Source organism: Astatotilapia calliptera, chromosome 4 (genome assembly GCF_964374335.1).
Source record: "Astatotilapia calliptera chromosome 4, fAstCal68.1, whole genome shotgun sequence".
Classification (NCBI taxonomy): domain Eukaryota; kingdom Metazoa; phylum Chordata; class Actinopteri; order Cichliformes; family Cichlidae; genus Astatotilapia; species Astatotilapia calliptera.
The window spans coordinates 735,900-755,668 of record NC_137425.1 but is presented as its reverse complement, the minus strand read 5'-3'; the positions used below and the strand labels follow the sequence as shown (position 1 = coordinate 755,668).

Genomic DNA, 19,769 nt, shown 5'->3' with positions numbered 1-19,769 from the left:
TTCATAACCACACCTGCATGGTGATGATGTTTTCGCGTGGAAGCAGTCTCCACCAGACTCCAGTCAAAAATGTTCCGTTTTCACACGTTCACTTTTACAGTTACGTGTTTATCAGGGTTAAAGCTCCTTCACTGACGCACCAGACTCCACGCATATACGTGTATTTACAGCTAATAATAGCTGCTTTTATTACGCCTGGCAGCCGTCTCAAACCGTCTGCTCATCTGAGGAGATGCTGACAATCAGTAAATGCTTGGAGCAAAAACACGAAGCAGCCTGGCTTTCGTACGCTAACCCTCAAACCAAACTCCATTCACATTTGTGCTCATTTTAAACACGAACAGAATCCTTCACTTAGTCCACTCAGATATTTTCCTGATGTCAGTTTCCTACTGGTGACTCAGCAGCAGTCACACACGTCCACGTTCCGCTGTATTAAGAGTGGGTGAGATGTGCGTGGAGGGGAAACTCCACAGTGATCTGCAGTAATCTCATTCTTCAGCCGGACTCCTGTGCATACACTAACCAGCAGCTGCTTTTACTCCACTGTCCTCTCACCAGACTCCGGGTGGACCTTTCCACACCTTGCTGTGACCAAAGATCAGTGAAAATCTAACTATGTGCCCAAGAGCATCAGTTTTACAGGCTGTAATTTAGAATTATTTGTTACACCAAACTCCGTTTAAGTTTTGGCTGATTTTACACTTCCGTGCATTTGAACCAAGCCCCAGTGAGAAACGTTAAACCTGTTAAACCTGCATGTTCTGCAGACACACGTGAGCTCCGTGGCTGTTTCCGTGTTTCTATGAGAACACGTGACCCGGTGTGTCAGCAGCAGGAAGTCTTCCCGCGGGCTGTGCTCGGTTTTCCTTCAGGAGCCGCTCTGTCTGGTTTCTGACGGCGTGACATGTCCCCGACATGTTATCTAATCACGCGGACATGCGTGTGTGTCTTACGTCACGTTGTACAGTATCGGTGTAGCAGTGCATGCTGGGAAGCAGCAGACAGCAACACGAAAGGAAACAGCGACTCCCGGTGAGCTTTACAAAATAAAAGCTTCAGCTGAAGAATTGAATGAACATTTTTTTCTGCTGGATTATAAATGAAAGAAGTTCATGAAATGTTTTCAAACATGGTTTTTTTAAGTTTACATTTAAAAACAGACCCAGCTCAAGCAGAAATGGGCTTTTAAAAACAGCCTTTCTATTAAAAACAAAAATGGTTTTACTCTGCAAACATGCTTTTATTGATTAAAATCCTCCAATAATTGGTTTATTTTTTCTCACAAATATTCCTTTAATTTGACATATTTACTGACAGTTGCATTATTCCCTAAATATTTTTTATACGTTTTTATTTTCAGTAGTTTTTCTTATTCTTTTATAACTGACTGCAAACAGAACTTTGTTAGAGTACATTTTATTAGTTTAAAAATGAAGTTTCTGCTTCTTCTGTGTGAAACTGATGCTTCTGTAAATTCTATAAACTTCTTTATTTATCAGAGACAAACTTCATGTTTCACACACCCAGTTTGTCCTGCAGGCAGAGGGTTTATTTTCATGTCATGTGATCACAGACAAAAACACTTCAGGGCAGGTAACACATGTGCAGGTGAGAGAGCGACCCCCGGTGGATGTGTGAGAGAAGACAGGAAACGGTACAGGAGGAAGACGTCGTTCAGAGGAGAGGACTGCTGTAGAGAAACACCAACCACTCGGTCAGACGCAGCTCACCGCTGGGAGGCTTAGACACACACACACACACACACACACACACACACACACACACACACACACACACACACACACTCGTGTGAGACGCTGCAGCTGGAGCAAGAACACACGAGGTGAAATCAAAACCACTGAGATGAATGTTTGAGGCGGTCTTTGGGAGGTGGAGGTGGTGTCACGCCCCACCTGTGCAGGGTAACCACGGCGTCTCAAGCATCCTTTACTTCCCCAGACTCCAAGCCTCGCGTACTAACACACCTGAAACGCGATAATTTCACCTAAAAGCAGACTGTGAAGCAGCTTCCTGTTACCTTCAGCCCAGATGTGTCCACATGTTGCCCGTCCCGCCGAACGGACAGCAGGCGCGCCCGCCCCACGCGCGGGTATCCCTCCTCCACCTCCAGATGACACACCAGCGATGCCGTCTTCAGGTAGACGAGGAGGCGCTGGGCGGGGTGCCAGTCAATGGCGAAGCTGAAAGACAGATGGTGATTAAACGCCGTGGGAAAGAGGCCCCGCCCACGTCAATTCAATAATTGGTCAGCGCTTCACCTGGACCGCAGGCTCTGGATCTCAGACAACAGCTCGGCCTGCCCAACATAACACCGCATCACCTCCAGCAGGGCGGCGCTCAGCTCTACCCGTCGGCCCGTCAGGCTGTCCTCCGCGAGGCCCGCCGTCCCCTCGCTCACCTGAGGATCAGACGCCTTCATCACGCTCTATTTGAAGTTGGGCTACACATACTCACGGATCGATTGATCTACAGTTTGTAAGACACGCCCCTCGCATCTGTGACATCCAATCAGTTTTAATGAGTATTGATTGTTGATTGACTAACAGTTCTTAGTGTCGGAGGAAACCTGACATCACGCACACCTGTGTCCTTACCTGCAGTCTGAAGCGGTCGTCATGACTCCAGGTGACTGACAGCCTCAGCGGCTCCAGTTCATTGGACAACAAGTCAGAAGAGGTGTGTGGCCTGAGCTCCACACACAGCTCTGATTGGTTGAAGGCGAGCAGGTTGATCTGCATGACGTCCTGCGTGGTGCTGACGTGCACCTGCAGCCTGCCAGGTGACAGGAAGTCAGGTTAGCGACCAATCACAAGGGCTTCAATAGAGTCACGTGACTTTGTGGCACTCACTCGTCTCTAAGTCGCTGCCACTCGATCAGGTGACCGAGCATCACCTCTGACTCCGCCCTCAACTGGGCCAGCTGAAGGTCACATGACTGCAAAGCATTCTGGGCGTTCAGCAGAGACGACTCCAGCTGCTCACTCTGCTGCCTCTGCAGGGAACAAGGAGACAAGGGCAGGAGGAGACAAGGAGAGGAGAGGATGAGGCGACAAAGAAAAGCAAGATTACCTGATGTTTCACCTCCTCGACTCTTAGTGACTGACGTTAACCTGTGTGTGTGTGTGCGTGTGTGTGCGTGTGCGTGTGTGTGCGTGTGCGTGTGGATACCATGTTTAGATGTCTTTCTGAGGACCAAAATTGGAATGTGACTGTACTTGTGGGGACCAGATGTCCGTCCCCACAAGATTGAAGACATTTTGAGGCTCAAAATATGGTTTTAGTGTCAGAGTTACAGTTAGTTACAGCATCATGTCAATGAGATGCCCCCACTAAGATATGAAATCAAGTGTGTGTGTGTGACCTTGCTATGCAGATGCTGAACCAGCTGTGTGAGTGTGTGTCGTCTGTCGTGGATCTGTTGGATTCTGTCCTGCAGAGATCTGAGCAGCGCCTCGGTCTCCTCCACCCCTGACCTGCTCTCCACCTTCAGGGCCTTCCACCTGCCCCGAGCCCCACCCTCTGACACACACACACACACACACACACACACACACACACACACACACACACACACACACACACAGTAAGTCACTTTCTTTGTGTTCTTTCCAGGTGAGACAGCACCACAGTGTGTGTACCTGGTTGGGGGGGGCAGGACTGTGCCATCAGTTGCTGGGCAGACTCCAGTCCTTCCAGCAGTGACATCATGGAGTCGAGGACAAACAGCTGACGCCACAGAACCTTCTGCATGCGACGGCGGTCCTGAACACACGTGACAGGACGATTTCAGGGACTGTTTTGATCTGTCAGCTGATTGTAGTAAATACAACATAAAAGAGATGATGTCACACAGAAATTAGAGCCAACTTAAAATAAACAATAAAACAACATCATAGAAACATGAGGGTGACACACTGACGGGGCTCAGTGTTCATACCCACTCACAGGAGCACAGGTATACGAAACATATTCCATAAACAAACACTCACAGTGTGTGTGTTCTGTTAGCACTGTGGACTTTATCAAACACACCAAAACATCTGGATCCTGAGCATGAGGAAGAAGACTGACTGAAGCTCAGCTCACTGAACCACTGGCACGCTCCACACTGCTGCCTGTGGGTCATGTAACACGGCAGCCATTTTTAATGAGAACAGACAAAGCAAAGCCTTCCGCCAGCGTCTCTCCTTATTGACGTTTCTCAGCCTCGTAGCTGCACTTCATGTATTTGTGGTGATTTTCATCAGACCCCCGTCTGTTTCTGCTGTCAGCCTGGAGCTGCTGAACACCTCCTCTACTTTATTCTAACATTGCAAGGATGGCTGTAGCACGGTGACGTGTTACACACACACACACAGGAAACTGCTCAGTAACTGCGTGTGTGAGTATCAGCTGTCTCTGGTATGAACACTGACAGGCTGGCCTCACTCAGGTGAGAAACTTGAAAACTTGCGACTGAGCCAACTCAGGGTCTGCTCTCCATTTCATTGTTTACGGTTTAACTATTCCCTCAGTGGGGGTCAGAGGTCAGGGTTTTGTGCGTTTTGCGAGGACTCTGATGTGTTGTGAGGTGTAGGCGGACTATTTTCTGCCACAGACCGTAAGGAAGAGCACCATCCGCGCCGCCTGGTCGCAGTCCGGCTCCGGTTCTCCGCGGGGCTCCAGCAGGGCCGGATCACAACGCCGAAGCACGCTGACAGCAAACAAACAAACGAACAAACGTCAATACTGAACCCTCGGTGACGCAGACCGTTAGCTTCAGCTGCTAACAGCTAATAAACTTCAGATTTTCAATGTTTTATTTCATCACGCGAGGCAGAAAACAGTCGCGTGACCCACGCTTCACGTGTGAAAAGGTTTCTGGAGTGGAAACAAACATTTATTGATGAGATTGATCACAATATATTAAATATTTTCAGACTTACGCTCGCACCGCCGCCATCTCTGTTTTCAAATATCCGCGCTCCCACCCGGGAGCTGATTGGCTCTCTGACAGTGACGCTACAGACAGTTAAGCCAATCATCGTGTTGAAGACAGCGACGCTCAGCGGTGAAATTTTTTTTTTTTTCACTTTTATTGTCACATCACATGTGCAGGTACATTGGTACAGCACATGTGAGTGAAATTCTTGTGTGCGAGCTTCACAAGCAACAGAGTTGTGCAAAATACAAGAATGGCTACATCTGAAACTAATAAATATGTACAATATATAATAGTATATGCATTTCTGGATGTGTATACTAAATATTTTCTACGTGTGTGTGTGTGTGTGTGTGTGTGTGTGTGTGTGTGTGTACACATATTTTACAAGTTAAATAGAGTAAACAATAAATAAAATATATAAAAATATACAGAGTTGAATATGTGCAAAACAGTGGCATTACTGTACAGTATGGAGTGCATAATGTTGAAGTTCCAGTAGTGAAGCTGAGGTGTCTATGAAGTGTTCAGCAGTCTGATGGCCTGGTGGAAGAAGCTGTCTCTCAGTCTGCTGGTACGGGACCGGATGCTGCAGAACCTCCTTCCTGATGGAAGCAGTCTGAACAGTTTATGGCTGGGGTGACTGGAGTCCTTGATGATCCTCCCCGCTTTCCTCAGGCACCGCTTCCTGTAGATGTCTTGGAGGGAGGGAAGCTCAAATTTGAAAAGCACCCATGAAATAAAAGGGTTTAAACGTTAACATTTTTTTTCAATTATTAAACTTTATTGAGAAACAGTATACAGAACATGTATACAACCAGAATGTCTGTGAAGGTTCTCAGTCATCCAGGTCATCGTAGTCAAAGGAGCTTGCAAAGAAAAGCGTCTGGACTTCTTTAAGTTGCTTGAAGACATTAATCGCCTCCGCCCCTTCCTCACACCTCACGCCACTGCCATTCTCATCCATAATCTTGTTATCTCTAGAATTGACTACTGCAACTCATTATTATTTGGCCTCACACAAAAATCTATCAACAAGCTCCAACGTGTCCAGAACTCTGCTGCCCGTATTATTACTAGGACTTCTTCTACCCACCACATCTCCCCAATCCTGAAGCAACTTCACTGGCTCCCGGTCAAATTTCGCATCCATTTTAAAATAATTCTGTATACATTCAAGGCTATTCATTCTCTCTCTCCACCGTACCTCTCTGACTTATTACAGATGAAGGTCCCATCCTGCTGCCTCAGATCTTCATCTTCTCTTTCTCTCTCTGTTCCCTCTGCTCGTCTGATCACAATGGGAGGGAGGGCCTTTAGCTGCTCTGCCCCTCGACTTTGGAATTCCCTACCCCCGGACCTCAGAAATATTAGCTCATTCTCTCTTTTTAAGTCCACCCTCAAAACTCATCTGTTTAAAATTGCCTATTCTTAAATTTCTGTATGTTTTAACTTTTATCTTCTATTTTTACCATTGTGTATATTTCCAGTTTTTATCTGTTGTACAGTGTCCTTGGGTGCTTTGAAAGGCGCTATTTAAATAAAATGTATTATTATTATTATTATTACCTCTCATCCGAGAAGCTTCTTCAGTTCTAAGGTCAAATGGTGGAGAGTCCCAGATATAAACCTAGTGGGAGTGACCCCCCACAGAGGGACAAAAGGACCCCTGATGATCCTCTAATCGCCTGAGCCAAGGTGGGAAACTGGGTGTGGGTCCCAATCAGCCAGAGTTTCGGGTGTGTTCATTGTGAAACCTGGCCCCACCTTATCATGTGATTTCCTGAGGTCAGATGGCCCAGGATGTGAGTGGGTGTTAAGGTGTCTGGGAGGGATCTCAAAACTGGATTATAGATGGCAGAGAGTTGGTGTCGTAAGCCCCCACACACGGACCAGTACCTCCTCTTTAACTCCCATCACCCTCTGGAACACAAACTTGGAGTAATCAGGACCCTACACCACCGGGCAGAACATGTTCCCTCTAAGCCTGAAGGGAAAAAGAAGGAACACACACATGTAAAGGAAGCACTCAAAACGTGCGGCTATCCTAAATGGGCGTTCTTAAAGTCAGCAAAGAGGCACAGAAAAGAAGACCAGACACCAGCGAGGGAGGATAAGAAGGACAGACGCAACAACATTGTCATCCCCTATGTAGCCGGCGTATCAGAGAAACTCAGGAGAGTTTTCTCCAAGCATGACATCCCAGTGCATTTCAGACCCAGCAACACACTCAGACACAAACTGGTTCACCCGAAAGACAAAACGCCAAAACACAGACTTAACAATGTGGTGTATGCTGTACAGTGCAGCGAGGAATGCTCAGACCTCTACATTGGAGAGACCAAACAGCCACTTCACAAGCACATGGCACAACACAGAAGAGCCACCTCCACAGGACAAGACTCAGCAGTCCATCTGCATCTAAAGGTCAAAGGTCACTCTTTCGAGGATGCCAATGTTCACATTTTGGACAGAGAGGACAGATGGTTTGAAAGAGGAGTGAAAGAAGCATCTATGTCCACTGTGAGCGACCATCTTTGAACAGAGGCGGGGTTTACGACACCAACTCTCTGCCATCTATAATCCAGTTTTGAGATCCCTTCCCAGACGCCTTAACGCCCACTCACATCCTGGGCCATCTGACCTCAGGAATTCGCATGATAAGGTGGGGCCAGGTTTCATAATGAGCTCACCCGAAACTCTGGCTGATTGGGACCCACGCCCAGTTTCACACCTTGGCTCAGGCGATTAGAGGATCATCAGGGGGTCCTTTTGTCCCTCTGTGGGGGGAAACTCCCACTAGGTTTATATCTGGGACTCTCCACCATTTGACCTTAGAACTGAAGAAGCTTCTCGGATGAGAGGTGAAACGTCTTCAAGTAACTTAAAGAAGTCCAGACGCTTTTCTCTGCAAGCTCCTTTGACTATACAACAAGAACAAAATGAACATATGCCAGGGGGTGTAATACAAAGAATTACATACATTCAAATAATTTGTAATTACTACAAATAGTAATAGTTTTCACAGCCTTTTTGTTAAGTGATCCACGAATCAATTTTATGTAACATAAAACATCATTATAGTAATGTTTAAAATTAGGCTTTTTGTTACTGTATTTGCATTTGTGAAAATAAAATTTAGCTACGATAACTAACAAGTTTATTATAAAGTAAACATCTTCTTTTTTTTGCCTTCGAAAGAAACAAAATACTAAACAATAAAAACGTATTTTTTCAGGTTTAACTAATCCTGACGCAGAGGGGGAGGAGCCACGTCAGGTCATTCAGGTAAAACATGGAGTCGAGTGAGAACAGAGTGTACAAACTGGTGTATTACATTTAAACTTTGACATTTTTACAAAGGGTCAAGAGTCTTTACCCGAAAGAATTTTAAAAAGACGTTTAAATGTGTTTTATGAATAGAGAAAATGATTGCTGTTTTTGAGATTCTTTAAAAATTTACTTGATATACATTTTATTTGATATTATAAACTCATAATATTCTGATTGAACGCTCGTGATCAAGACAACATTTGATTTCGAGAACTTCATGTTAAAAGAGATCAAAACGAATCTCTGCTTCTCCTTCTCCTCTAACCCTCTGCATGTCCTCCTTCACTACAAAATAAAATAACAATAATCTTATAAATGCGCTCATTTGTCTTTATTAAAGGGAAATGGGTTTAAACTTGTAATTGTGTAATAAGAATGGCAGAATGCCGTTATTTTAGTGAGCATGCGCAGGTGCAGCAGCAGGTCACGTGTTCTTGTAGAGAAAAATAAAGAAATCTCTGCAGAGCTGAGGCTAACGGCGGAGTTACGGTCCTCACGGCGGAGACTCCGAGAGTGAGAAAGCAGCCAGCGAACCGAGAGAAGCATGAGCTAGGCCACAGAGACGCGGTGACGCTCACAGGTACCGTTTATTCACCTCACCTGTCCGAATGTGCTCAAAGCTAACGCGCATGCTAGCGCTGAGCTAGCAGATTGGGCTCGCGATGGAGCTAACTCCGCATACTGATCAGCCTCTGCGGGGGGAGGATTGCACGGATAGATGTTGGTCACTGTGCACACAGCTGGAGGGGAGCGCGGTGAGGAGGATGAATCGTTAGCCCAGCATCCTAGAGAGACCCGGGCCGGTTAGTCCGGAGCCAACCCCCCCGCCCCCGGACCCGGGCTGGTGGGGTCCAGTGGAGGCAGAGAAGCTGTTCAATAGTTCAGGTTTGACCAACAGAAAACTGGTTTAAGCCACCAGGTGAATCCAGGTTGAAGCCTCAGGGTTCAGGCCTCCATCACAGGAGCAGCCGCTCATCTCTGACACATAGGCTGCGTTCACACTGCAGGCGAAAGCGCATCAAATCTGACGTTTCTGACCCTATGCGACCCATCTATCCGATCATGGTCTGACAGTGTGAACGGCGCAAATCCGATATTTTCAAATCCGATCTGGGTCACTTTCGTATGTGGTGCTGAATCCATCCAGTGAAACTGTTGGGAAGACAATGTTGGAGAAACGTGAACATTTTATTTGTTCTGTATAATCTGCAGACTGACAGAAATCTGCAGCTAGAAGCAGCGCTCCTCTAAAACAGCAGTAAGGATCATTATTAGGACAAATGTAAATAACAAGATAACTTTATAACTTAAAGCAAAACTGGGAAACGTAAAGTCAGAAACAGTCAAACACTGTTTGTTTGGTCTAAACGGAGCGCGTTGTGTGTGACGTCTTCTTGTGCGCATGCTGCTTTGAGCGTTCACACTAGAGCGCCTTTGCTGTCGCATTTTATTTGTAGTGTGAACGAGCAGACAAAGAAGAACAGCATTGTCAGGAAGGTATTGATTGGATTGTGTGTCTGTGTTTCAGGTGATCAGGTGTGTGTTGTATCAGCTGCAGGATGCCCATCCCTCCTCCACCTCCTCCTCCACCTGGGGGACCCCCGCCTCCCCCCACCTTCAGCCAGGTGAGCTTTCTCTCATTCATAACCTGTGAGCCTGAGAAGACTTGCAGCATGTCACAGTCTGGTTATTTAACTCCACCTCCATCTCTCAAAAGGCTAATACCAGCCCCCCGAAGCTGAGCAAGGAGGAGGCCAAAGGTCGTGGCGCGCTGCTGTCGGACATCTGCAAAGGCGCCAAGCTGAAGAAGGTGGCGGTGGTAAACGACCGCAGCGCCCCGCTGCTCGACAGTAAGACTCAGACACCAAAGAGCCAAACAACCCCCACTGAGCACCCATACATTCGCTTATACCAGTACCTACACCAGCAGCAGAGCCTGCCCAAACAGCAGGGGGCGCCGTCTGAGGAGCAGAAGAAGACAGTCGGAGATAAGAGCCCCACGCTGTCGCTGGAGAGTAAGAACGCCATCTTCTCTGGTACTGGAGTCAGCGTGCAGGAGGCCGAGCGCAGCCTGAAACAGCCGCCGTGTTTCCTGTCCACCGAGGGAGAGGGGCAGACGGGGCCAGACCCGCTGAGGTCAGCTGACCTGATGGTCAGCAGATCAGCTGAAGGTTTACCCCCCGACGGGGTCCTGGGGGTGCTAAGCTCAGCTACGGAGCGCTTCCTTTAGATCCCTGCGTCTAAAATCAGCTGATCGCTCATAACCATGTGACCAGCAGACGCAGTCAGATCAGAGCTGACCTAAACTTGCCTGCACAGCGGAGCACGCCTCACACTCATCCTGATGAATAACTAAACCTGTGGGGGGGCACGGGGTCCTGATACGGCCCCGGTCATGAGCTCACGCTTCAGCCTGTGATGTGTGTAAACATGGCGTGGGCCACGCGTGTGTGACTTGTTAGTGCTAGCGCTTTAGTTCAGACCCTGCGCATTAACACCACAGACTCCTGTTCTGGGATCTGTTTTCCAAAGTTGCCAAAATAAAGTTTAAACATGTTTCAGGACAAACGCTCAGCAGAGTTGAAAGAGGAAGTGAGCGCAGGCAGGTAACACGCAGGTAATTCATCGAACCTGCTTGTGTTTCTGCTGCTGGCCAGCAGGAGCAGCCGCACAGACGGCGTTTAAATGTGACCCGGGTCCTTCGGGCTTATATGCGGTCACCCCTGAAGATCCAGCCTGTGCAGGAAACCCCGTTCCTCCTGGAGCTGTCACACACTGGTCCACAAACACGCTCGTCGTCAGTGTGACGTCACAGCGAGGACGCAGGTGATTAATCTGGTATCAGTGTTGGGATTGGAGAGAGCGTCAGAGCTTCGACTCTTCTTCTGCGCACCCTCGGTGGCGGCGAGGTGTGAACAGCTTCAGCTGTACAGGCAGAGACGGCCGGCAGCAGCCTCTGACGCGCGCTCGGTCAGTTTGTAGAAGCAGGCTGAAACGGACTGCATGAGCTGAAAGACTGGAGGAGCGATCGCTCTGCTGCTGCTCCTCCGTCTGTAGACGGCTCGTCGTCTGTTTGACGGGCGGCTCTGAAAGTGGCCGTGACTCCTGCCCGTCATCGGGCTCACAGTTGACCTCCACACACACACGCCGTGTCCCCTCCGGCTCTGACTTCCTGTTTGTTTCTGTTCCACCTTTTCCTGTTTCTCCTCATCTGATCCGTTCTGTCTGTGTCGGCTTCACCCTGAACCTCCGTCATGTCTGTGCTCTAACTTCTCTTCCTTTCTCCGCCGAGTTCAGACTTCAGGTTAAAGTTGCACCACGGCGGTGGCGTGCGGGCTCGGTGGGCAGGTGACGGAGCGGCTGTTGAAACAGATGCTGCAGCTTCCTGCACAGCTGCTGATGACCTGATGATGCTTTCTGCTTTGCTGTGTGTGTTCCTGCTCTGTAAATGTCTGCCGTCCACGCCACCCACAGTTTCATCCCAAACCATCGACGCACTCGCGACCGCACGTACGCGACACGGCTGAGCGCTCACCTGTCAGTGGAGCTGATGTCCTGGCCTGATGCTGGTTTGCAGAACAGGAATGTTTCTAAAACTCTATAACGTGTCATTGAAAGCCGTGCTCGCCGTTTCCTGCGTAGACTCTGTCGGGCGACTGAAAGCCGCCCTATCACACACCGATCAGCAGGATCATTGTCGTTGTTATTTATGTAGCACATTTAACTCCAACAGCAACGTTGACCAAAGTGCTGAACAGAAATACCAAATAACTCTCAAAGTGTATTAAAAGGCAGTGAATACCATAGATTGACAGTCGGAGCCTGTCTGATGTGTGGGGGGAGATTATTCCACAGTTAAGGCACCACGACCACAAACGTTCGATCGCCTCCGTGAACCAGCCTCGAACTGGGTACGGCTAAAAGCAAAAGATCCTTTGATCTAAGAGATCCAGAGGGTGCAGAAGGCTGCAAGAGGTCCGATTAAACACCCAGGAGCCTGTCCGTTCAGGGCTTTAAGTCTACAGTACAATTTTAAAATCAATTCTGATGTGAACAGGGAGCCAGTGAAGACGGCGAGCATCGGGGAAAATGTTCACGTCTTTTAGTTTGTGTCAGAAGACGAGCTGCAGCAATCTGGACCGACTGCAGTCTTACAAGGCAGGTCCGACTAACTGCAACGTATGAGAAGTTACAACTGTCCAAAAGATAAAAATGATCCCACCTTGGATAAAAGCCTCAGTTTGTACAACTGAGCTAATCTGTATTTTAAAGGTGAAGTTATTGTCAAATATAACCGCCAAATTTTTAACGTGCGACTTAATAAAAGGCTGAAGACTGCAGGCGAGAGTTAAAGTGCTGCGATTGCTACGAAACGTTTAGGAAGTTAGAGGCCATCCAGACACTGAAGGCTTTTACTGGAGCAGAGCAGCTTCTCATCAGTCTGAGTGTCATCAGCGTATCAATCAAGTGTTATATTCGTTATGTGAAAGTTAGCTAGAGGCAGCATATAAATAGAGTAAATTGGGCCCAATATGGAACCCTGAGGAACACCACAAGTAAGGGGAACTGAAGAAGACGTGAAATAGCCAAAGCTCGCAGAGAAAGTCCTGAACCACTATGAGGGAAAACCCTTGGACAGAGCTTTAAAACCAGACTGAAACCTCTCCAGAACATTTTTATAACGACAGCTGTGTGCAAAGAAATTTTGTCTCGACTGTAAAGTAGAAACCCAGAACGTGTCCACAGCGGGTGGATGTTTCAGGAGTGAAACTGAGAGCGTGCAGCGGGATCAGTTAGCTTTTAGCTCGTACGCAGACACACCTTGTTAACCTGCAGCGGGACAAGTGGGCGGCAGACACCTCTGACCTTCCTCTACAGCATGAAGCCTGCCGAGGGCTGCACAGCTCGGTCATCCTGCTGCTTTCACTGCTGAAGGGTTGCTCTGCTTCCTGTACCCGTGTGCTCAGACCAGCTACAACTCGAGTTAGCATTTCCACTTCCTGTTTCCTCGCTTTGAAGTCAGTAGGCTTTCCTTTCAGTGTCTGAGAGGTTTACACTCAGGCCCCGCCCCTAACAATGCAAACTCTGACTCACTGCTGCCTCTACTGGATGGTAGAGGAACTGCAGGATTGGAGGTGAATTTATTTGTTCTAACATCGCCTCGTTAACCCACTGGCTTCATGAGCATGGAAAAGGGGCGGTGCTAACTTTAGAAGCAGAATGAGCCTTCAGGTAAAGGTGAAATAAAGACATTTTATCTCACGGGTGGGCGTGGCCACACTTCAGACCAACTTTACATCTACTTCCTGTAGCATGTTTTCAGTCATCATGACGTCTGGTCTGATGGTGGTGACGTGACTCCTTCCTCTTTCGCCCTACCTGACGGATACAATGTCTCCCGTTTGTTCCTGACTGATGCAGCCCTGATGATGTCACTGTGATGTAATAGGTTATAATCGATGTGTTTTCGACTGTTTGTTGTGCTGGCGATGATGTCATCGGAGCTGCGTGGGAGCGTAAAACACTTAAACTTAAAGTCTCACTTCATCTCACCTCATCTCACCTGTGGCAGTCTCCTGACCTCACCTGCATCCTACCTCGCGCACTAATCCATCCCATCGTCACGTTAGTGTCGTAGCTGTGGTGTCGGTGTAAAGCAGTGATGTCCCACCCTCAGGAGGCGGAGCCCTCACTCATCTGTCCGATGGTTGTGGTTCTCAGAGCCGAAAGGAGGTGGAGCAGCAGCTGCAGGAGCCAATGGAAGCGGAGCAGGCAGTCCATCTGGTTGTGCTGCACCAATCGGAGGCCTGTTCACAGGCGGAGTTCCCAAACTGAGGCCAGTCGGAGGTGAGAGGTCATTTGCTACTTTGTCACTTTGTATTTTTTCAATTTCAGATTGGTTTTTATTTGTTTTCATATTTTTTTTGTTTGTTTTTATAAAAAATCTTGTCAAATTTTAATGATATTTTTATTTAATTTACAAATAAAAATAAACGGGTGTTAATAAAGTTTTAGATGTTTGTAAAGTTACCTTTCCATATTTTCCATAGATGGCGCCGTCGGTCGCTCTCCCTCCACTCGGGCTGCTGCGCCCCGCCCTCCCAGCCATCGCCATGATGATGCAGAGAGCCCCTCCCCTCAGGCATCATCACCCATGGAGACATCTCGCATGCCGCGTCCTTCCCTCCCCAACCTGTCTTCATCCCCTTCTCCCTCTTCCCCCTCCTCTACAGCCTCATCCCCCTCCACCGGCATGAAACACTCTTCCTCTGCCCCTCCTCCACCCCCTCCCTTATGTCGCAGAGGTAACGCCCCCTCCCCTCCCACCTCCGCTTACAACAGAGAGAAGCCCCTTCCCCCCACCCCCAACAACACCCCTCCACTGCCCTCCAAACCCCCACCATCTCCTAGCAACAGCAGGCGCCCTCCTACCTCGGGAGGAAACCCCGTGTCCTCTTCCTCTCTGGCCCCGCCCCCTCCACCATACCGCATCACTAACGGCCCAGGTGGAGAGGCAGCACCCGAGCTGCCACAGCGCCACAACTCACTCAGCAACAAGAGGCCCGCCCCCTCACCAGGGGGCCACACCCCTTCCAGAGGCCCTGCCCCTCCACCTCCTCCAGCGTCACCTACACCCTCCCAGCAGGGTGCCAACAGGCCACCGCCCCCTGTTAGAGAGCCGCCAGGTAGAGGAGCAGGTGAGAGGTGATGTCCTTAAGTTACACAGGCAGTAAGATATAGTGCTCCGGGTGCATTATGGGAAATTTAAGAGCAAATGTTCATTTTATTTTCATGAACGCTTTAACAAATATAACACATTTTAATAAAAAAAATTATTTAAAATAATAATGTTTTGCGTTCTGTAGACATTCCTGCAGTTTAACTCATTGGTGTTATCTGGCCTATAATTAGCTAAGACAGGTCTAGTTTTATTTTTTTATTTCTCCAGGCTAAATGATGATCCTCTAAATTTGTGACACGCCATTTCCTCTCCAGATTACGAGTCATCTGCTTTAGGCTACGTGTTTGAGAATTATACCACGGAGTCAGGTACTTCTGATTTGAGGCCTTAGTTTTCAAGGAGCTACAGTATCCAGAGTCGTACGTAGTGAGGAGGTGAAATTATTAACAAGATAATCGACCTCTGTTGGGGTAGCGTTCAGATAGCTGCTCTGCTGTGTTGGTACAGGGCATTGAAGATGATAACAGTGGGTGGATTATATTCTTAAACTTAGTTACAGCGCTTTCAGAAAGACATCTACTGTGATAAAGTCTACTCTCCACCGCTGTGTAATCGATTATTGTAAATGTAAATGTTATCAGGAAATGATCAGCCAGGAGAGGGTTTTCAGGAAACACTGTTAAATGTTCCGTTTCTATGCCATATGTTAAAACAAGATCTAGAGTGTGATTAAAGTGGTGGGTGGGTTCTTTTACATTTTGAGAGAAGCCAATTGAGTCTAATAACAGATTAAATGCCATGTTGAGGCTGTCATTTTTAGCATCTACATGGATGTTAAAATCACCCACAATAATTATTTTATCTGAGCTCAGAACTAAACCAGATAAAAAGTCTGAGAAATCAGACAGAAACTCTGTGTAAGGCCCAGGTGGACGATAGATGATAACAAGTAAGACTGGTTTCTGAGTTTCACAGCTGGGGTGGACGAGGCTGAGCATCAGGCTTTCAAATGAATTAAAAGTCTGTCTGGGTCTTTGGTTGATTAATAGGCTGGTGTGAGAAATTGCTGCCACACCTCCCCCTCGGCCTGTGCTTCGAGGTTTCTGATAGTTAGAATGACTCGGGGGTGTTGATTCATTTAAACTAACATAATCATCCTGCTGCAACCAGGTTTCTGTAAGGCAGAGTAAATCGATTTGTTGATCGATTATTAAGTCATGTACTACACCGTTCAGCTGCTTTACTTAGTAAAAGTGTGCTTGCTCGCTCCGGCTGTGAGCTCCTCGCTGACGTGTAATTACAACAGTGAGTGTGTGATGAAGTGGGTGTGTCTGCTCTTCAGTCATGGAGCAGGTAGACCAGCTGCTGTGATCTGAGCACACGAGCTGTGGACACTCAGGGTTTAAATTAGATGCAGAGACGGGTTTAAGGTGGAAATACTGGAATAAAAGAAGAGATTCTGAGGTTTTCACCCTCAGGGGAGTTCAAATCATGTTCAACTCTGGACGTCATGTGATGGAATTTATTTAATCGTACTTGTTCTGAAAATATTCAGATTTTTTACCTTTGGTTTCGTTTTTTCTTTTAAAAATTATTATGAAATTGTTGTAACTTCATAAAAATTTAACAAATTATTTTTGATTGTTAGACAATTTTCAGAAGTACAGTCACCTGTGTCGATCACCTGTGTCGATCTCTCCTCAGCTCCTCCGGTTCCGGTCCAGACGTCCTTGAGGGCTGGTGGCAGAGAAGCCCCGCCTCCCCCTCCTTACAGGACACATGGTAGCCCCTCCCTCTCTTCCGATCCCCCGACCCGAGGAAAACCTCCTCCCCCGCCCACCCGCACCCCAGCCGCTCCTCCCCCGCCTCCCCCTCCTCTCCGAAACGGGCACTCCTCCTCCGTCCCTCGCTCGTTTGCGGGTGAGTCCGTCTCCAGCAGGCGGTCGATGAAGCTGCTGCTGATTTCCTCTGATGATCTGATTAGAGCTGAATTCGTCTCCCCGCTGCTGTGTCCTCCTCCTGTCTCTCCCCTCTTCTCCTTTTATTTGTAAAGCCGTGTAAACGCACACGCAGCTGTTTGTATCACTCTGAGCTGTTTCCGTGTCCTGACTCTGTGTCGTCCTCCTGCAGATGATTTTGAGTCCAAGTACTCGTTCCATCCTCTGGACGACTTCCCTCCTCCGGACGAGTACAGACACTTCACCAAGATCTACCCGAGCAAGGCCAACAGAGGTACGACCTCGTGCACGTCTTTGTTTTCATTCGTCCGTTTATTCACGAAAATAACACAGAACAGAAAGTGACGTTAGAACGACAAGTTCTGCTGAAACAGAAAGAGGTTCAGTGGATCCGTCACGTTTTATTATTTATTTATTATTATTACAAACAGACACAGGGGGAGCTCAGAAGTTTAACAAACATTTTTGTTTGTTTCAGTGATGCGAGGAGCTCCTCCCCTTCCTCCGGTCGGGAGGTGAACCAGGAAGATCACACCCTGGACCACACACACACACACACACACACACACACACACACACACACACACACACACACACACACAGAGACAGACACACACACACACACACACACACACACACACACACACACACAGAGACAGACACACACACACACACACACACACACAGAGAGACACACACACACAGAGACACACACACAGAGACACAGAGACACACACACACACGCAGAGACACACACACACACACACAGAGACACAGAGACACACGGACACACGCGGACGGACAAACACGCAGACACACACACGCAGAGACGCAGACACACACAGACACACACACCTTACATCCATCATCCTGTCTGAAGTCTGCGGCGTTCCGGCTTCGTCATCCTCGCCTTCTCCATCGCTGCCTCATCTATGCTCACAGCTGATTGGCTGAGAGAGGTCTGACAGACTGACGAGTCTCAGAGAGATGGCGGGAGGAAGCACTGAGGAGCCTGATTTAAAGGGCCAGTATGTCCGTGCACGAGTCCTCCGAGATAAATGTGAAGCTTGGGAGGCGCTGAGCCTCCTCTCTGCACCGTTTTCATGTTTTTAGTTTTGCACCGGCACTTTTTGTTTTCACAGACGTCTGCACGGACGCAGGACACAAGAACAAAGTCACTCAGTGAATGAGCTGAAAGGAGCCGCTCGGCGTTTTAGGAAACCTTCTACAAGGAGCTGATTGACAGGAGACTCGTCGTGTCCCTGAGACCATGACGAAACGTTGAGTCGCTCCTTTAACGAGGCTTCAACTCATGTTTCCTGTAGGAAGCTGGATCGGGACCTGAACGGAACTCACTTCCTGTGTGAGGAGACACGATGGCAGCGTAACTGCTTCGTCATCATCACCTGCCGTGGTGATGTCATTGACCTCTTACTGAGACTGGAGCTGGTCTGTGAGCAGGCGGGTCTTTAAGTGCCAAGTGGGAGTAACTCATCTGGGATCAGCTGACTCCTGCTGCAGGTCATCAGCAGCTTATACCATGTTGTGGACTGTGTGGGGGGGTGATGGAACAAACCATCACAGACAGACTGGAAGTCTCCCACCTGTAGCGAGGACTTCCTTCCTTTTTTCTTCCCTCTAACTACAGACTAAACCTGGTGCATGTTGTCTTTATCTGAGCTGTGTGTGCGTGAGAGAGCACATTTCTTTTTTTAACATGCAGTGTTAAATAATTACCCATGATGCAGAGTGCGCAGGTGTGAGCAGCAGGTCGACACTCGCTCTGATTTCAGGAGCTGAATCTTGAGTTTTGTTTGAGGTTCAAATCAGGAAGCTGACGATGTAAAATAATCTGAGAGCGACGAAGTCGAGAAGTCGCGATGAAGATTCACACAAGTAAAAATGATACTAATGAAAGTTGTTGGAATAATTTGTCAGTAGAAATGCTTTAATGTTTGATGGGATAAAACATTTAATTCAAAAAAGCTCTGAAAATAATTTTGATTTAATGCTCGAGTTGATTAAAATAATGACATTTAGAGAAAATGAGGAGATTTCTGGAAATGAAGTCCGATTACATTTCTTTGATAAAGCTGAAAAAGAGAAACTAATGTGTAAAATCAGGATGTTTTCATTTACCTCGTTTTCTCTAACGTGTCCGTGTCACACTCATGTTTCCAGTTTCTTGTGACTGTTTCAATGTTTTTAAACGTACGTTCATGTTCGATGACTCGTTTTGTTTGTCACATGAAGCCTTTTTCCCGTCGCGTCCTGAATCCTGGTCACGTGACCCATGAGCGGTTTGAGACTGAATCTGATGTGGTGCTCAGGTTTGAGGTGTTTGCGGTCAGAGCAGATTTTGGCTCTTCTTCTTCTCTGGATCTTCGCTTGCGGTCCTGCAGCAGCAGAATGCGGCTCAGTCTGCACCCTTCGTTCCATTTTATAGCAAACTGTCTGATTTTGCGTTCTTTGATGATGCATTTTGAACTGCAGCAGAGCCTCCTGCCCCATGCCTGCTGTGTTCTGCCTTACACACAGTTAGACTCTGTAAAGAAACTACTAAAAGCTGTAACAAAGCGACCCGTGTGCTGCAGGGTGGTGGTAGTGATGGTAACCGTAGTGACGATAGTGTCGGGCTGTCCTGCAGCTTCACTGAGGCTGAACCTTCAGTCCCAGTTTAACAGCATGCTCCTCTGCTCTCAATAAACTCCTCAGCGACTCTCTGTGTCCTGTCTCATCTCCTCACAAAATATTTCTATGGCTCTGTTATAAAATCTGATGGTGTGTAGAAATTACATGAAAGTTAGCTCAAAAATCACATTTTTTAGCAGCAGTCTAAACATGAAATAGG

General features: G+C 47.7%; 2 protein-coding genes across 7 annotated transcripts; one reads left to right on the top strand and one right to left on the bottom strand.

Annotated features, from left to right (window-relative positions):
* Positions 1 to 1,530: 1,530 nt before the first annotated feature.
* On the bottom strand, positions 1,531 to 5,016 carry LOC113019963 (uncharacterized). Of its 3 annotated transcripts, none has more exons than XM_080300012.1 (9): positions 4,950 to 5,016; positions 4,624 to 4,717; positions 3,663 to 3,786; positions 3,386 to 3,543; positions 2,874 to 3,016; positions 2,619 to 2,796; positions 2,283 to 2,422; positions 2,042 to 2,204; positions 1,531 to 1,693 (listed from the first exon to the last, which is right to left on the bottom strand). In XM_080300012.1, the coding sequence occupies exons 1-9, from the start codon at positions 4,964 to 4,966 to the stop codon at positions 1,571 to 1,573; spliced, it is 1,140 nt and encodes a 379-aa protein (XP_080156138.1). In that variant the 5' UTR covers positions 4,967 to 5,016; the 3' UTR covers positions 1,531 to 1,570. The 3 variants fall into 3 exon arrangements, with proteins under 3 accessions (XP_080156138.1, XP_026019411.1, XP_080156139.1); XM_026163626.2 differs by having other exon boundaries at positions 1,531 to 1,743; positions 4,950 to 5,015; XM_080300013.1 differs by lacking the exons at positions 4,624 to 4,717; positions 4,950 to 5,016 and adding an exon at positions 4,014 to 4,141.
* A 3,671-nt stretch (positions 5,017 to 8,687) lies between these two features.
* On the top strand, positions 8,688 to 19,365 carry wipf2b (WAS/WASL interacting protein family, member 2b). Of its 4 annotated transcripts, none has more exons than XM_026163834.2 (8): positions 8,688 to 8,858; positions 9,807 to 9,903; positions 9,996 to 10,128; positions 14,000 to 14,125; positions 14,329 to 14,976; positions 16,665 to 16,880; positions 17,091 to 17,192; positions 17,397 to 19,365. In XM_026163834.2, exons 2-8 carry the CDS (start codon positions 9,838 to 9,840, stop codon positions 17,435 to 17,437), a joined length of 1,332 nt encoding a protein of 443 aa, XP_026019619.1. In that variant the 5' UTR covers positions 8,688 to 8,858; positions 9,807 to 9,837; the 3' UTR covers positions 17,438 to 19,365. The 4 variants fall into 4 exon arrangements, with proteins under 4 accessions (XP_026019619.1, XP_026019617.1, XP_080156136.1 ...); XM_026163832.2 differs by having other exon boundaries at positions 9,996 to 10,293; XM_080300010.1 differs by having other exon boundaries at positions 9,996 to 10,314.
* Positions 19,366 to 19,769: the final 404 nt, after the last annotated feature.

Bases quoted from the DNA above. Each gene is read 5' to 3' on its own strand.
- LOC113019963 (XM_080300012.1), bottom strand. The intron at 3,544-3,662 runs GTACACACACTG...TGTGTGTGTCAG, and splicing joins GTCCTGCCCCCCCCAACCAG to AGGGTGGGGCTCGGGGCAGG. The intron at 2,797-2,873 runs GTGAGTGCCACA...GTCACCTGGCAG, and splicing joins TGGCAGCGACTTAGAGACGA to GCTGCAGGTGCACGTCAGCA.
- wipf2b (XM_080300010.1), top strand. From the start codon at position 9,838: ATGCCCATCCCTCCTCCACCTCCTCCTCCACCTGGGGGACCCCCGCCT. The intron at 9,904-9,995 runs GTGAGCTTTCTC...ATCTCTCAAAAG, and splicing joins CTCCCCCCACCTTCAGCCAG to GCTAATACCAGCCCCCCGAA. The intron at 14,977-16,664 runs GTGAGAGGTGAT...ATCTCTCCTCAG, and splicing joins GCCGCCAGGTAGAGGAGCAG to CTCCTCCGGTTCCGGTCCAG.